We start from the raw sequence: 16,455 nt of genomic DNA, 5'->3' as shown, positions 1-16,455 counted from the left end.
AGGAAGAAAAGAACAAGTTGGATTGATTATAGGATGTGGAGCAAAGTTGAACAACTCATCTCTCTTTCCAAACCTTTGCAAGTCAGTCAATTCTCGTCTCTTTTGTCGTCTTGCTTTTATTTAGGACACCCAGAAAACAAAAGTAAACTAGAATAAAAGCTAATCGCATACTAGTATACTACTATTACACATTAACTATATATCAAATTATTAACACATTTCTAAAACATGACATAACCTCATAATTTATACTATGGAATGGTTGATACATCAACATCCCAATTTAAATTACACGTTGTTGCAACTTGCAAGAAAAATAAAAACATCTCTACGAATTTGATATATATGATAATGTCACAAGGTTCATGTATTATATCTTATTTATATAACATGCAAAAAGAGTTGTATAAATTAATTCATGATATTATTCATAATATGTAAGTAAGAAAAATAAAACCATTAATTACATTTACACAAGTTGAACTCTGAATTTTCAACTCTTTTTTTTGGTATGTGTGGACTATTTATTAAAAGCCAAAACTACAAGTAACATATAGGAAAGTAAATAATAAAATAAGCTTGTTGATTTGGATCAAACATGAAAGAAGGGAGAAGCAGAAAAGATTCTGTGGGGGAAGCCTCTTTTGGTTTTCTTTATCTTCTTCTCTCTGCTTCTTCGCTTTCTTCAATTAATGAGACCTCTCACCCATCTCTGCCACTACACATATTACAACTACTACTACTACTCAATCTCAAACTCTCTCTCTCTTCTCTCTCTTTCGCACTCTTCCATAGTCATTGTCTGCGAATCATTTGTTCATGATCCTTCCTACTCAAAGGTTCGTTCTTTTTTGCTTTGATTTTCTCAAATTCCTTACATTTTTTTTTATCGTTTTTTTCTTCTATTGTGTGTAATCTTATCTGGCTTGCCTCGCTCGAGTTTTGGTAGAAGGATCTTCTCTGATGATCCTGTTTTGTTCTTATTTTTTTCTTTCCATTCTGCACTTGTTTGAGGAGGTTGTCGAGGAAAGTTATTGAATCTTTCGCTTTTTACACTTAAAAATCCCACCTTTTTTATGTTCTCTTTTTCTTTTGGGGTTTTTTCTTTCATCTCTCTGTCCACTTACAATGTCCAAATTCATGAGTTTTTTAGCCACGAAGAAAGTTTAGTAAAAAGAATAATGACATCCTCTGTTTTTAGACATTTACTAGAATGAATCTTTGGAATTTCACAATTAGGATTTCGGTGTGTTGCAGCATTGCTATATATGTCTCTGTTATATAAAACCCATATAAAGGTGTCTCTTTTGCTCAAACTACTTAGATAAAGCTTTGGAGATTTGCATCATCAGTTTTTTTTCTTTCTCAATGGATAAATAATTGATGATTTAAGGGAGTCATTATATGAGAACCTGTAATCAAACCAAATGTGTCTAGTGCAGGGTTTAGGATGAGTCTCGTCTTAAAACAATAATTCTTGAAAAATCTTTTCACTTTTGTTTTCTCAAAGTCAAAGAGTTGTATGGAAACTTGTTTCCTTATTTCATCTTGCAATTTACCTTAATAACAATTTTTTGGATTCATGTGCCTATGAGACATATTGGGAAACTCTCTGTTCTTGATTTGTATGCTTTTTTTGTTTTCCTGTCTTTTGGGTTCTTACTTCGTAGTTTCGATTAGTTTATTCGCAAGGCTTAGTGAAAACATTACAAAACATGGAGCCATAAGAGTCTTAAGGATGGTCCAATGCCAAACAATTAGGACAGGCTGTTTGTTAAATATCTTTATATTCTATTGCTAAAATCACATGCTGGGTTCTCTTCTTTATGACTTGTTTGCGTCTGCTTTTCTCTTTTGGAACTTTGCAATAAACTAATCACTAGATCAATTTTTTCAGCTCACGGTCCATGCATCATCATTGACCAAGATTCGAAGAAAAGGTTTTGCCCACAAAGAGTATTTAATATAGAAAAAATAGAACTTGTGTTAAAGCTCTTTGCTTTGACCAAATCTGTTGCTAAAGCCTTTTACATTGGGGGTTGGGGATCCGGTTTTGGAACAAAAGGAGAAAGTCTTTTTGTCCCTTTTCCACAGTCTCTCTGCGATCAGATCCATAGCGTATGCTTGCATTGACCAATGGGGGGTTGTGTCTCTAAGAGTACGTGGAGCAATGAAGCGTCTATGCATCGACCGTGTCTCGGGATGGGATGTTGTGGGAGCAAAATGGGGAAGGGAGCTTTTTCAGACCGCATCGTTTCGCTTCATAACTTGGTCTCTATACCGAATCGAATCATCGGCAATGGAAAGAGCAGGAGTTCTTGTATTTTTACTCAACAGGGACGCAAGGGTATTAATCAGGACGCCATGATCGTTTGGGAAGTGAGTTTCTTCTTCTTATTATTCTTCCCCAATGATGTTTATTAAAACTTTGTGTTCCCCAAGTAAGTAGGTTTTGGTTTTGTCTTTTTTCGTAGGATTTTATGTCGAAAGATGTGACCTTTTGTGGCGTGTTTGATGGACATGGTCCCCATGGTCATCTTGTTGCTCGTAAAGTGAGAGACTCATTGCCTGTGAAGTTGCTGGCTCTCCTGAATTCCACTAAGTCAAAGCAAAGCGGATCCACAGGAACTCGTACAAGCAAACCCGATAGCCTAGAAGCTGATAAGGAAGAATCTACTACTGAGGAGGATAAATTGAATATCTTATGGGAAGAAGCTTTCTTGAAATCATTCAATGCTATGGATAAGGAACTGCGATCCCATCCTAATCTAGAATGCTTCTGCAGTGGCTGTACTGCTGTTACAATCATTAAACAGGTGATCTTGACATCTGTTTTTTTGGCTTCAAAATCAATCTTCCTCGGGACTTCCGTTGTGTTTCCAAGTATCGGTTTTGATGTGGTTTAATTTTTTCAGGGGTCAAATTTATTCATGGGAAACATTGGGGATTCTCGGGCGATACTTGGGTCCAAAGACAACAACAACTCGATGGTTGCAGTTCAGCTAACAGTTGACTTGAAGCCTGACTTACCAAGTATTATGCTTTTAACGACGTTTTGTGATATTTGCTCCCATCTCTACCTTTTCATTTAGTCTGACTTTTTAGATATTGTTAAATAGGGGAAGCCGAGAGGATCAAACAGTGTAAAGGTCGTGTCTTTGCACTAGAAGACGAGCCAGAGGTGTCACGAGTTTGGCTACCATTTGATAATGCTCCTGGATTAGCCATGGCAAGAGCTTTCGGTGATTTCTGTCTGAAAGACTACGGTGTGATTTCTATACCAGAGTTCTCTCACCGTGTTCTTACAGATAGAGATCAGTTCATTGTCTTGGCCTCAGATGGAGTAAAGCACTGAACTTTTAAAGATTCTTCTTAGCATCATCAATATGAATTGCTTTTTACTGATGATTCAAACCTTTGTTTTGGTAGGTCTGGGATGTGCTAAGCAACGAAGAAGTGGTTGAAGTCGTAGCTTCAGCTTCAAGCCGGGCATCAGCGGCTAGGCTCGTGGTGGATTCAGCTGTACGCGAATGGAAACTTAAGTACCCGACTTCGAAGATGGATGATTGTGCAGTTGTGTGTTTGTTTCTAGATGGCAGAATGGACTCAGAGTCATCAGATAACGAAGAACAAGGCATCTCCTCAGCAACAAACGCAGCAGAATCAGATGAAAGCCAGGGAGCAGAACCGTGTCTTCAGAGAAACGTCACAGTCAGATCATCATCAACGGATCAAGAAAGCAACAGTTACGGTAATGTGATTGCGGAGACTGGAAATGCAAAGAAGGAGACAACGAAGGAAGGAGAACAGAACTGGTCGGGACTAGAAGGTGTTACTCGAGTGAACTCTCTTGTTCAACTTCCGAGATTCCCTGGAGAGAAACCAGAAGACTTGTTGAGACCTGGCTTTTGATTATTTTCTGAACTGATTCTGGTGAGGGAAATAAAAATGTTTTCTGTTCAACTTAGCCTTCTATTCTCAAAGTGAAATGCCTTTGGAAAGCATATGTAAATGTCTTAGGTCGGTCTGTGTCTCAAAATCTGTATTTGATGAACCAAAAAAAAAAGAATATTTTGTGAGATAAAAAAGGTCCCACCGAGACTTGAACTCGGGTTACTGAATTCAGAGTCCAATGTCCTGACCACTAGACCATGGGACCATTTGTTTCTTACAGCTGCACATCCATTTAAAAATTGGAATCTGAGTGTTCGAGAGTACTGTATATGACTAATGTCCCTGCCTCACCGGCGGCTTGACGATAGATATTACAGATGCGAAGATTTTACCGGAAGCACTTTTGAGTAGCTCTTCTGAATCGTCCGCAATCTTCTTCACAATCTCTCTGTCTTTACAAAAATGACAGCTTTTTGTTGGATGATTCAAAGTGCTCAGGGAGAAGTGTTAGGTGGGTGTTCAATAGCAGCAGCTCGCTTCCTCCTCCCGAATGGGTAGAACCCTTTAACGATGTCTCCGATTTGGTGAAATCGAATCGAAATCTCCAGCCATCTCCATGGGTAAGCCAAATTCTCAACCTTTTAGATGGCTCAGACTCCATGGAATCGAATCTAGACGGTTTCTGCCGTAAGCTCCTTATCAAACTATCGCCCAGTTTTGTTTCGTTTGTGTTGAAGTCCGATGAGATTCAAGAAAAACCAAGTGTTGCTTGGAGATTCTTCGGTTGGGCTGGTAAGCAGAAGAGGTATACGCATAGCCTCGACTGTTATGTCTCTTTGGTTGATGTTTTGGCTCTGGCAAAAGATGTGGATAGAATTAGGTCTATCTGTTGTGAAATCAGGAAGTTTGAGTTTCCTATGACTGTTGCTGCGACAAATGCTCTGATTAAGAGTTTTGGGAAGCTTGGAATGGTTGAGGAGTTGTTGTGGGTTTGGCGCAAAATGAAAGAGAATGGGATTGAGCCAACTTTGTATACTTATAACTTCTTGATGAATGGATTAGTGAGCTCGATGTTTGTTGATTCTGCAGAGCGCGTTTTTGAGGTTATGGAAAGTGGCAGGATCAAACCAGACGTTGTGACTTATAACACGATGATCAAGGGTTATTGTAAAGCAGGGCAGACACAGAAAGCTTTGGAGAAGCTTAGAGATATGGAGACGAGAGGCCTTGAGGCTGATAAGATTACGTATATGACAGTGATCCAGGCTTGTTATGCAGATAGTGACTTTGGTTCTTGTGTGGCTTTGTATCAAGAGATGGATGAGAAGGGAATTCAAGTCCCGCCTCATGCGTTTAGCTTGGTGATTGGTGGACTTTGTAAGGAAGGGAAATTGAATGAAGGGTATGCTGTTTTCGAGAGTATGATCCGTAAAGGGTCAAAACCAAATGTAGCTATATACACGGTTTTGATTGATGGTTATGCGAAAAGTGGAAGTGTTGAAGACGCGATAAGGCTTTTACATAGAATGATACACGAAGGGTTTGAACCGGACGTGGTGACTTATTCCGTTGTTGTTAATGGTTTGTGTAAAAACGGGAGAGTGGAAGAGGCGTTGGACTATTTCCAGACTTGCCGGTTTAATGGATTGGCTATCAATTCAATGTTTTATTCTATTCTTATTGACGGTTTAGGAAAAGCTGGTCGAATAGATGAAGCTGAGAGGCTTTTTGAAGAAATGTCTGAAAAAGGATGCACAAGGGATTCATACTGTTACAATGCTCTGATCGACGCGTTTACAAAGCATGGGAAAGTGGATGACGCGATAACGCTGTTTAAGAGAATGGAGGAAGAAGAAGGTTGTGATCAAACGGTTTATACATACACAATACTCATATCGGGAATGTTCAAAGAACATAGAAACGAAGAGGCGTTAAAGCTTTGGGACATGATGATAGATAAAGGGATAACACCAACGGCAGCTTGCTTCAGGGCGTTATCGACTGGTCTTTGTTTGTCGGGAAAAGTGGCGAGAGCGTGTAAGATTCTGGATGAGTTAGCCCCAATGGGTGTGATACTTGATGCAGCGTGTGAAGATATGATCAATACACTGTGTAAAGCTGGTAGGAAGCATGTAAATTGGCAGATGGGATAACAGAGAGAGGCNAATTGAATGAAGGGTATGCTGTTTTCGAGAGTATGATCCGTAAAGGGTCAAAACCAAATGTAGCTATATACACGGTTTTGATTGATGGTTATGCGAAAAGCGGAAGTGTTGAAGACGCGATAAGGCTTTTACATAGAATGATACACGAAGGGTTTAAACCGGACGTGGTAACTTATTCCGTTGTTGTTAATGGTTTGTGTAAAAACGGGAGAGTGGAAGAGGCGTTGGACTATTTCCAGACTTGCCGGTTTAATGGATTGGCTATCAATTCAATGTTTTATTCTATTCTTATTGACGGTTTAGGAAAAGCTGGTCGAATAGATGAAGCTGAGAGGCTTTTTGAAGAAATGTCTGAAAAAGGATGCACAAGGGATTCATACTGTTACAATGCACTGATCGACGCGTTTACAAAGCATGGGAAAGTGGATGAAGCGATAACGCTGTTTAAGAGAATGGAGGAAGAAGAAGGTTGTGATCAAACGGTTTATACATACACAATACTCATATCGGGAATGTTCAAAGAACACAGAAACGAAGAGGCGTTAAAGCTTTGGGATATGATGATAGATAAAGGGATAACACCAACGGCAGCTTGCTTCAGGGCGTTATCGACTGGTCTTTGTCTGTCGGGAAAAGTGGCGAGAGCGTGTAAGATTCTGGATGAGTTAGCCCCAATGGGTGTGATACTTGATGCAGCGTGTGAAGATATGATCAATACACTGTGTAAAGCTGGTAGGAAGCATGTAAATTGGCAGATGGGATAACAGAGAGAGGCAGAGAAGTGCCAGGGAGGATCAGGACAGTGATGATCAATGCATTGAGGAAAGTGGGGAAAGCAGATTTAGCAATGAAGCTAATGCATAGCAAAATAGGGATTGGTTATGAGAGAATGGGTAGTGTGAAAAGGCGTGTCAAGTTTAGGACTTTGCTTGATGATGATACTTTTTGACATATTTGACTTTTTTAAGAATCATCGTTTGGGTTTAAGAATTTGCATTACTGCGCACTATTGTTTTTTAAAGTTTACTGAAACCCTCTTTTGTGGTCGTTGATTTATCAGAATCTTCGTTTTTCTTTTGCTAAAAGGTTCTTTTCTACGGTGTACAAGGAACATTATCCACTAAGGTATTAGAGGCTTTGTACTGGAAAGGCGTTCCGGTTTTTGACATGGGAAGTCATATGAGCACAGTGGATGTTGGGTGGGGTTCTCCAACATTTCACAAAATGTAAGAGTAAAAGACTCGATTTGCTTGTGTCTCTCTTAGTTAAATATGTCTGTCTGCTTATGTTATTTCGGTTATTGCTTATGTTATTGCGGCCGGAACAATATGTTAACTTGCAGTGATGCGAATAAGTTCGTTTTCTGGGACGCATTTCATCCCACCGAGAGGACTAATAAGATTGTGTCCGATCACTTTTTCAAGCATCTCAAGAATCTGTTTCATTGATCCTATTTTACTTCTTTATGAGTACTTTTGCAATTAGTCAAATACAATTTCGAAGATAAGAGCTTTGAATGGATGTGAAAACTGAAAAGTGCAGACGATTGATCAAATAAAGAAGTTGAAAAAAGGTCAGAGAAATAACTGGTTGCTTGAGCAAGAAGTATCAGAAAAAATCGCTTCCTCTAGAGTGTTATAATTGTTGTTTTAGTAATTTCGGGATAGTTAAGAATTTTTTGGTTAATTAGATCCGTTTAATATCAAAAATCAAAATTTTAAAAATGGTTTGTTTGATATTTGCTTCATTTACTTCCTTTTAAATTTTAACGCTGTCCAAGTTTTAATTACTTTCCTTTTAACATATGGTGCATGCAAACTATATATCAAAACTAATAAAGTGTCATTACATATACATCATCATTATTATCTAAAAACAAAAGCAATGCACGGTATTTCCTTGCCTTTTGTAAAGTAATAGTTTTCTTTATGTATTACTCGATTTAACATTATCAATAAAGCTTTGTTTTTTTTAAAACTCTGTGTCTTCCAATAATATTTATTAATTTAGTCCGAACTAATTACAACTCGCGATTCGCGGTACGGGTTGCAAAGCCTTAGACCATGTTTCGCAAAGAACGAGCATCTGCGGTTAGATGGTTTGGGTGATTGGATGCGTTTCGGGAATCTCGGTCAGCTGACTGCAGACGTCCTATACGTGATGCTCTCGGTCTGGCCTAGAACGGATCGGGGGTGTTACAACTTGGGTGGTTTGAAACCCTGGTGGGGGACACATTTGACTCTGGTAACCTTGGTTATGTTGTTTAGGCACATAATTATGTTGTTGTTGTGCTTGTTGTGGTGGATAGACTTGGTCCTGTAGATTGACCACATTTGTACTCCAAGGCAGATTGTTGTTTTTGAACTGGTTGTAAGGCTTGAAACGTCCTTGGTTCTGGATGTAACATAGCTCAGCTATCTCATTCTCCCCATCTTGAATTGTTGTGTCCTCCTCAGCAAGAAAGTGAATGTTCTTCTGTTGACTAAGCAGAATCTTGTCTAACTTCTCATTCACGATCTTCATATCCTTCTTGTATTTCTCATCTGGGGCAGAATCAACAAATCTTACAGTTCTATCATAGTCTTCATTGTAGTTCCCATCAGACTGGGCCAAGTTTTCTACCAGTTCCCATCCTTCATCCACATGTTTTTTGAGAAAGTTCCCATTTGATGCAGTGTCCAGCAACATTCTGATCTTTGGTAGAACTCCTCTGTATAGTGTGCTACGGAGTGACTCATTGCTGAACTCATGGTGTGGGCACTGAGTTTGATAACCCTTGAACCTCTCCCAAGTTTCACAGAATGTCTCATTGTTCTTCTGTGCAAAACCTGAAATTTCATTCCTCAACCTTGTTGTTCTAGGATTGGAGAAGAACTTGGCTAAGAAGACTTTCTTGCATCCATCCCATGTGGTGATGGCTCCTGTTGGTAGTGTCTTCTCCCATAAGTGAGCCTTGTCTCCTAGTGAAAAAGGGAACAGTCTGAGCTTGAAACTGTCTTCACTAACACCATTGATCTTGGTTAGGCCACAGATTACACCTGCCCAACTGTTTTTTTGTTCAAGCATCCACACAGCAACGTTGAATATGTTACAACATTTGGAAGACAGGAAGTAGCTCGCATCCTATTCAAGAAATCCATAGCCTCTTCAAAAAGCGAAACTTCACACATACCAGATATCAATTTTGTATAAAAGACAGATCAGGGACAAAAGTTTCAGTTTGCATCAATGATAGAGCTTCCCTCCACTTTCCTACTCTACAGAGAGAATAAGCAAAACATCTAAGTGTAAAACCATCCATCCGAAGATTTGCAAGAGACATTTCCCGATGAACCAAAGAAGCAGAGTCCAAACGATCGTCCTTGAGAAATGCCTGAATCAAACAATTATAAGTAGATCTTGAAGGTCTAAACTTAAAATCCTTGAGTCTACCTAACTCCTCAAGTGCAATGCTAAATGACCCATTCCTGCAATGTTTCCTTACCAAGACATTAAGAAATTCCCCAAACGCTTCCTTATCATCATCTCTAATCTGTTGCAAGAGTTCTTCCGGAATATTTTCGTCATCATCACGTACAATCAGGTCAACCAAAGCGTTATACACAGGAGGAGTATGCTTATAATCAATCTGCCTACCTGCCCAAACAAAGAAGCTGATAACAAGAGAAGGTCTCTGTATCAAACGCAACACTTCAATCACCAAGCTCTCACTCAGTTTCTCTCTAAATTGCCTAAGAAACTTCTGGGATTTGCTCCCAAACACATCGTCGCCACCAGAAACAGCCTCTGCGATGGCTCTAGCATCAATAGGTTCAAGCTCCTCCGATTCAATCTCCTCTGATTTCAATCGATTCAATCTCCTCCGATTGATTCAATCAACTCTGAATTCAATCTCCTCAGATAGAATCTCGTCCAAGTTCAATCGGGCCAAAAAAATGATTGAGAGATTCGCAACAGAGAGCGAGAAAAAATTGCTCTCACCCAACCTTGCGCTGACACATCACATCCTCTTGTGTGAAATTGAGTATACTAAATAAGAGGAACTTTTCTTCTTTTTTTCCTTTCTAATTTTTTTTTTTCTACTTTTTCACTAAAACTCCTCCTTAAACCCCCCCATTCGGGATAACCTAACGTTCTAATATTTATTTTTTTTTTCTTATAACGTTCTAATAAATATTTCCTCTTCTTTTGTTATCTAATAAATTTCCTTTTCCTGTTAACCCTAAATTTCCTATTTCTTTTTTTCACATAGTGTTTATAAATACAACACCTATTTGAGAAATCAACACAGACACTTCACTTCACCGAACAGAGAGCGTTCGATCTATTGCTTCTCTCTCTCTCTCTCTCGGAATCTTTCGTTTGGTGATGATTTTTGAAGAATGAAGAAGATTCAGAGCAGAATTTAGGGTTTACGATTGATTACCCAAACAACAACAACAACGACATGTATAATCATCTTTCAATTGTATAGTCATCTTCTTCCGCATCCATCAGCGTGTAGGTTATTAGATATTTTCTCTTTATCTTCTCTTGTGTTGTCTTCTAAATCTGAGTATTTTGCTGAATTTTGCAGGAGCCAAGTGGAGTATCGGACGTTGCTTGTTTGTTTCTTTATCCATGGCGTTTCTTCATCTCTGTTTTGACGACGACCAAGTACAGGTTTTAAAAATCTTATTGGGTTTTTTTCCCTTCTTTTTTTTTAGGGTTTTCACCTTGGCTCTCTTATAAAATTAACGATGGTTTCTTCTTTCTAATTCTCTATGTACAGTACAGATCGGGATGACATGGTTAATGATGAGTGAATGATGTTTCAGAACTTGGTGATTTATGGTTTGTCTTCTGGTTTTCTCTTTTTTTAGTTGTTTGTTCAGTTCACACTTGCAAATTAACTATGTATATGGTTTCTTCTAATTCTGTATATGTATGTGCAGGTCAGTGATGGATTGAAGAATGAAGAAGAAGAAGAAGACTCGAAACTGCTTAAGGTTTGTTTGATGATGCTCCGAACGACAACAACATCAATGGTAAAAAAAAAAATCCCATCCTCTTTCTTGTAAGTACAATTTCATGTTAGATTTTGTTTTTCATTGATAAAACATACATCACCGTCTCTTCTCAACAGGATCGTTGATGAATTAGCAAGTGATGATCGGAGGAGGAGGAGCAAGCTGTTTCTTTCCATGGTGATTTCACTGTAAGTTAACTCTCTTCTTCTCTCTTGCTTCTTCTCACTTGGATTTTTGAGTTTTACTAACCACTATACAGAGACATATTCAGTGATCCTAATGGAAGTTATATGGATTTTTGAGCTTTTGAAATGCCAATGACAAGAGACTGCATCTGCCCCCAGGTATGAAGTATTAGATAATTACCGTATTATCTAATACTTATATGTATTTACATTATTGGCTGTCTTTCTTTTTCAGTGATAGGCTTCCTGCTGATCCTGGTGTTGTGACTTGTAAGGAACTACTTACTTCTTTTGGTAGAGAGAAGAAGCTCAATCGTCAGGTCAGGCAAGACTCACAATCACTCAATACATTCATTTCAATTGCCCATCCATATGTGAGACTGAGAATTTTTTTGGTTTTGTTTTCCCTGCTTTTGCTTCTTTAGATGATGGAGATATGTATATTAGTAGGGATGATACTGAATCGTGGACCCAAGTGATAGTAAAATCCTCTTCACTGTAAGTCTTCTCAAAATCCTCTGCTTTTCTTTATTTTGTTCTCTTTCAAGTTTTTTATCTCCCTCAACCAATGATCCCTTTTCTTTTTTTTGTTGAACAACAAGGTACTACTGAAGTGGAACTGGGCGACAAGGCACCAAAATTCAAAGCAAAACCCTTGATTTTACTAAGCTAAAATGGAGTCCAGAAGCAGGTATATTGTGTTGTAGGTTTATGTTTCGTTTTGCAGGTTTGCATGAAAAGCTTGAAGCTAAATATACGGGTATGAAAAAAAAAACATATATATTTTTTTTTCACTAAGGCTGATTGTTATAATTCAGACTTAGAAAATTAGATTACGGAAGCTTCCTCTAATTCTCTGTTTTTGTGCAGATGGGTGATATGCTATGGGTTTGAAGAATGAAGAAGATTCAGGACCAAAAAGGTAACAACATCAAACTAATACTTCTTGTCATAGGTGTCTTTGACTCAAGGTACATTGTGTTTTATTTAATNTTTTTTTTTTTTTTTTTTTTTTTTTTTTTTTTTTTTTTTTTTTTTATCAACAGTTTAACAAGAATATCAGGTTTATGTTTCGTTTTGCAGGTTTTCATAAATTGGATGTGTTTAAAAATCTTGAAGCTAAATATAAGGTATTTTAAAAAGAGTTTGCAGTAAAATTGTTTTTTTCCAGCTCTTCACAGACACAGTAACGTTTTTGAGTTATGTTTGGTTAGGCTGAAAGAAAGGAAAAGAAAGAAGAAGGAGAAGATGATGAAGAAGTTGAAGAATCAGAGGGAGGAGAATCTGATTACGGAGATTATGATCAGGTTCCACTTATTTTCCGAATTAATGGTGGATTGCAACATTGTGATCTTGTTCTCAAGTTGGTTTAAAACATTGTTCTTCTTAAAATGTTTGTTTTATAGAATCAAGACTTCCATGATGATGACGATCAGGCAGATGAGGGTGAATGTAAGCATCAATCTTTATTCTCTGTTTCCCTGCAATTATTGTTTCCATGAAACTTATAATCGATTCTAATTAACTTTTTTTTTGTCTTGTTTCTTGCCACTAGTTGAAGATGTTTATTCAGCTCCTTCCTCAAAATGAGCCCTTCACTCCATAGCTCGAGCTTTTGCCTGCACCACAAAGAAGTTCACCACATCTGCCATAATTCAAGGTAGTTACCCTCCATCAGAGATTATCATAACTTTAGAACAAACTTATAGCTTGATGGATCTGTTTTATTAATGTACAAGGACTCATTCTTTCTTGATCAACTATAGGTTTAAGATTGGATTTACTTTTGAGTTTTTGGGACCTATTTCAAGATTTCTTCAGTTCAGACCAAGAAAGCGTTCGATTCTAGTGGTGGCGAGAGAGCAAGCAGACCTGAACAAGTCACAGGTATCTTCTCGTTTTCTTCTAAACCTATGAATCGATTTGATTTTGGTGTGATTTTATTTTGTTTAAAAATAAGAGTTTCACTTTTGTACCATAGGTGAAATAGTGTGTTTGTTTCTTTCTTTTGGGTGAAACAGGCGTGTGTTCGTGTTTTCCAACCAAGACGATGATTTATTGACTCAAGATTTTTTCAAGGATGAAGTAGAATCAGAACAAAAACGGTCGTGGGCGTTCTTACGGTAACAGCATCAAACAAACTGATTAAAAGGTACATTGGTCTTTCTTCCCTTGTCCACTTCCATAAAAGTGAGTTGAATTTGCTTTTTAATCGGTTTATTTGTTTCTTTTGGCTGAAATAGGTGTGTGTTTGCGTCCCACCTGGACGATGATTTATTTGACTCAGAACATAAAACGGTCTCCGCCCGCCGTTCATACAGTAACACTAACAACATCAAACTGATTTTAAAAGGTAAGATTGGTTCTTGGTCTTGACTCATCACATCATCTTCCCTTGTCCGCTTCCATTAAAGTGAGTCGAATTTGCTCTTTTTTTGTTGTTTCAGTTTTAGATGGGAATGTGACTGTGATTTTTTTTTCACTTCGGCTGGTTGTTTTGGTTTCAGTTCTAATTCTATATTAAGGAAGCTTCTTCTAATTCTATATTTTGCAGATCGGTGAAATGCTATGGTTTGAAGGACGAAGAAGGTTCAGGGCAAAGCAATCAAATGATGTTCTTCATCTCGGAGCTATTGGATGGTATGGTATAACTAGAACTTTCATTCTTAATTCTTTTTCTTGACCATACAATATTTGTATTTTGTATTCATCTGAAATTAGGATTTCTGTTGCAGGTTCGTGTGGTTCTTGAAGTATTTGTCAATTTAAGACCGATAACAGTGTTACAACAAGTACAATATCTCTCATAGGCAGATCACTGCTTATGATCATCCGGGAGCTTACTGGAGGTCAGTATTAAGTGTTTACACAGAAGTATAAAATTTGTTCTTGATCATGTTTATAATGTTTCCATCTGTTGGGATTATCAAATTGTCAAAGTTTGTGTCTTTCTTTGTTGAATATAGGTATTTACAATACGCATCCTCGGGGTTTTACCACAAATGAACAAGGTGAGGAAGTTTGCTTTTGTACTGAGTCCTATTCTGCTGCAAGTGAGGTATTGCCATGAACGAGTTTGTTTTTTTTTTTTGGTAATGATGAACGAGCTTGTTTTTTGTACTGATTTACTGTTTTTTTTTTTCTTGTTTTTTTTTTGTATCACAGGAGAGAAGAAAAATTGCCTATTGCCATGAACGAGCTTCTGCACAACATCAAGTCAGAAGGAAACATCATCCTCTAGCCAAGTATTATTTGCTACTAACATTGAAATGAGGCTAGGTGGTAGATATAGTGATTCAAAGATTAACTTCACACAATAACGAGAAAAGATGGAGAAGTGATATGAGAAAGAAGCCAAATTAAAAAAAAAGAAAATTAAAGATGCAGAAACTCTAAAACATAGTAGCAGATTCAGGTTTGAATAAACTTGAGCAACAAGAGAGGGACAAAAGGTTCCACTTGATGCATTAGTAAGTTAGTTTATCAGGAGAAGAACTCTATCTGGAGCTTGTGAGCTCTGGGAAGGTATTAGCAGATCCGTGGCAAGTTGCAGCCTTGCTTCAAGACATGGGAATTTCTCCAGGAAAGGTGCCGTGGGCATATTATTTGGAATGGTTTTTGTTGTTTCTTCTTCCTTCTCTAGGTGATGCATTCTTACACAACGATGGTCCAATCCTATTCTGGACATTGGATTGCGGTTTGTTTCAGGAGTCTAGATACGAAGACGACGACGGTATCTATGATATTGTTAATCTTCTGGAGAGTGTTGCGGTGAGATTTGTTTCTCCACTTTTCTTTTTCTAATTTCATTAAATCTCTTTTGTTATGTTTTGCTTAGTAACGAGTTTGGTCTAATTTTAGGATGATCGGAGGGGGACATTGTTTGTTTCCATGGCGTTTCTTCTAATTTGACCGAGCAAGTAGATGTATAACAATTCTATGGTTTATTTAGGGCTTTTCACTTTAGCTTTTTCTATTAGAATTACGAATTAGCATTTAATGGTTCTTCTTCGTATTCTCTATTTGCAGATCGCGGAGATGCTTTCAAGAATGAATGAAGTTTCATCACAAAAAAAATTTGGCCGGCGTACTGATTCTAATGATTGATGGTCCTTTATATTTTACACAATTTTAGATCGGATAGAGACTGATATATATATATATATACAACTATTACGCAGTTAGTGAGAGGAAAAGCAAGAAGGGATATTTGAAAGGTCGTCCCTTGCAGCAACTTGAAACAATGACGATGATGGTGTGTCTCTAGTCTTCCAATATGGCCCTTGGAATCTCTGAGATCAGTGCGTTTAACTAGCAAACACTGGAACACTTTATTCAAAAGTGGGAGCTTTACGTAGATGCACCTTGGTAAATTAGCAGAAGCAGGGGAGTTTGGGATATGATCGTGATGATGGATTACAATTAATGTTTATTTAACGAGCGTCGTCGTCGGCAATGGAAACCCATCAGCAAAGCCTCTGAGGTAAACTTACTTGCTTTAACGAAGAACAAGTGAAGATAGTTGTGTGCTCTTATGTTCCAAGTTTAGCGCAAATCAAGCTACCTGAAGCTTGAAGCTAGAGGAGTCGAAAGGAAAAGACAAAGCAATTAAGACCAACTCATGGTCCTTTTGTGGTTGGACCAGTTTTAAAAGTCAAAATCTTAAAGCTTGTTCACTTTGTTTGACCTTTCTTCGTGCTTTGGTGTGTGCTTTGCTTGTAACATGTTAGCACGTCGAGCAGACACATTATAGTAATGATCTTTCAATAGAGTAAAAGGTTCAATATATAATTGAGTTCTAATTTTGATAAACTAACAATAGAATGATCTGTTACAAGCGAACTTGTGACCTGTGACTTTCGAGCCACTAACCGCAAAGTTCGGATTCAAACTTTGCACGCGCGTTAGTAACCAAATTCTATTACTAGTGAACTAAATCCAATTGAAACCTTAGAAAACCGAATAAAATTCAGTAAACCGATCCATAAACCAAATTGGAAAAAACAATTTCCTGTTTAACAGGTGTTGAAATATTGCTGAACAAAAACGAAGCGAGCACCCTTTAAAATGCCTTCGATTTCTCTGGCGCCATTGATTTAGTCTTCTCTCTGTGACTACAAAGTACCCATTCGTTGAAACCATTTTCTTCCCATTTTCGATTTCTGTCAAAATCCAACGACCTCAAAAAGACAAAAACTCTTT

General features: G+C 37.8%; 2 protein-coding genes, 1 long non-coding RNA gene and 1 other non-coding gene across 12 annotated transcripts; 3 read left to right on the top strand and 1 right to left on the bottom strand.

Annotated features, from left to right (window-relative positions):
• Positions 594-4,121, top strand: LOC104760952 (probable protein phosphatase 2C 1). Its single transcript, XM_010483957.2, has 6 exons — positions 594-839; positions 1,898-2,379; positions 2,475-2,816; positions 2,916-3,033; positions 3,120-3,343; positions 3,430-4,121. Exons 2-6 carry the CDS (start codon positions 2,137-2,139, stop codon positions 3,910-3,912), a joined length of 1,410 nt encoding a protein of 469 aa, XP_010482259.1. The 5' UTR covers positions 594-839; positions 1,898-2,136; the 3' UTR covers positions 3,913-4,121.
• TRNAQ-CUG lies at positions 4,088-4,159 on the bottom strand. Its single transcript has one exon. It is a non-coding gene; the product is annotated as a tRNA-Gln (tRNA).
• Positions 4,257-7,485, top strand: LOC104760945 (pentatricopeptide repeat-containing protein At1g03560, mitochondrial). The gene is given in 2 exon segments (XM_010483945.2): positions 4,257-6,026; positions 6,796-7,485. Coding segments are annotated over 2 exon segments (1,968 nt in total). The 5' UTR covers positions 4,257-4,271; the 3' UTR covers positions 7,009-7,485.
• LOC104760918 lies at positions 10,284-15,753 on the top strand. Of its 9 annotated transcripts, none has more exons than XR_002037279.1 (25): positions 10,284-10,527; positions 10,636-10,715; positions 10,831-10,892; positions 10,994-11,086; positions 11,185-11,256; positions 11,340-11,412; positions 11,489-11,573; positions 11,679-11,751; positions 11,856-12,013; positions 12,124-12,175; positions 12,337-12,383; positions 12,468-12,560; positions 12,660-12,705; positions 12,809-12,913; positions 13,020-13,140; positions 13,275-13,405; positions 13,497-13,606; positions 13,808-13,893; positions 13,989-14,102; positions 14,220-14,311; positions 14,419-14,841; positions 14,962-15,024; positions 15,115-15,179; positions 15,283-15,340; positions 15,435-15,753. It is a non-coding gene; the product is annotated as an uncharacterized LOC104760918 (long non-coding RNA). The 9 variants fall into 9 exon arrangements; XR_002037276.1 differs by having other exon boundaries at positions 10,284-10,559; XR_002037277.1 differs by having other exon boundaries at positions 10,284-10,559; positions 10,636-10,721; positions 10,836-10,892.

Source organism: Camelina sativa, chromosome 3 (assembly GCF_000633955.1).
Source record: "Camelina sativa cultivar DH55 chromosome 3, Cs, whole genome shotgun sequence".
Taxonomy (NCBI): domain Eukaryota; kingdom Viridiplantae; phylum Streptophyta; class Magnoliopsida; order Brassicales; family Brassicaceae; genus Camelina; species Camelina sativa.
Note: the sequence above shows the minus strand (reverse complement) of the source record. Positions and strands in the feature narration are given on the sequence as shown.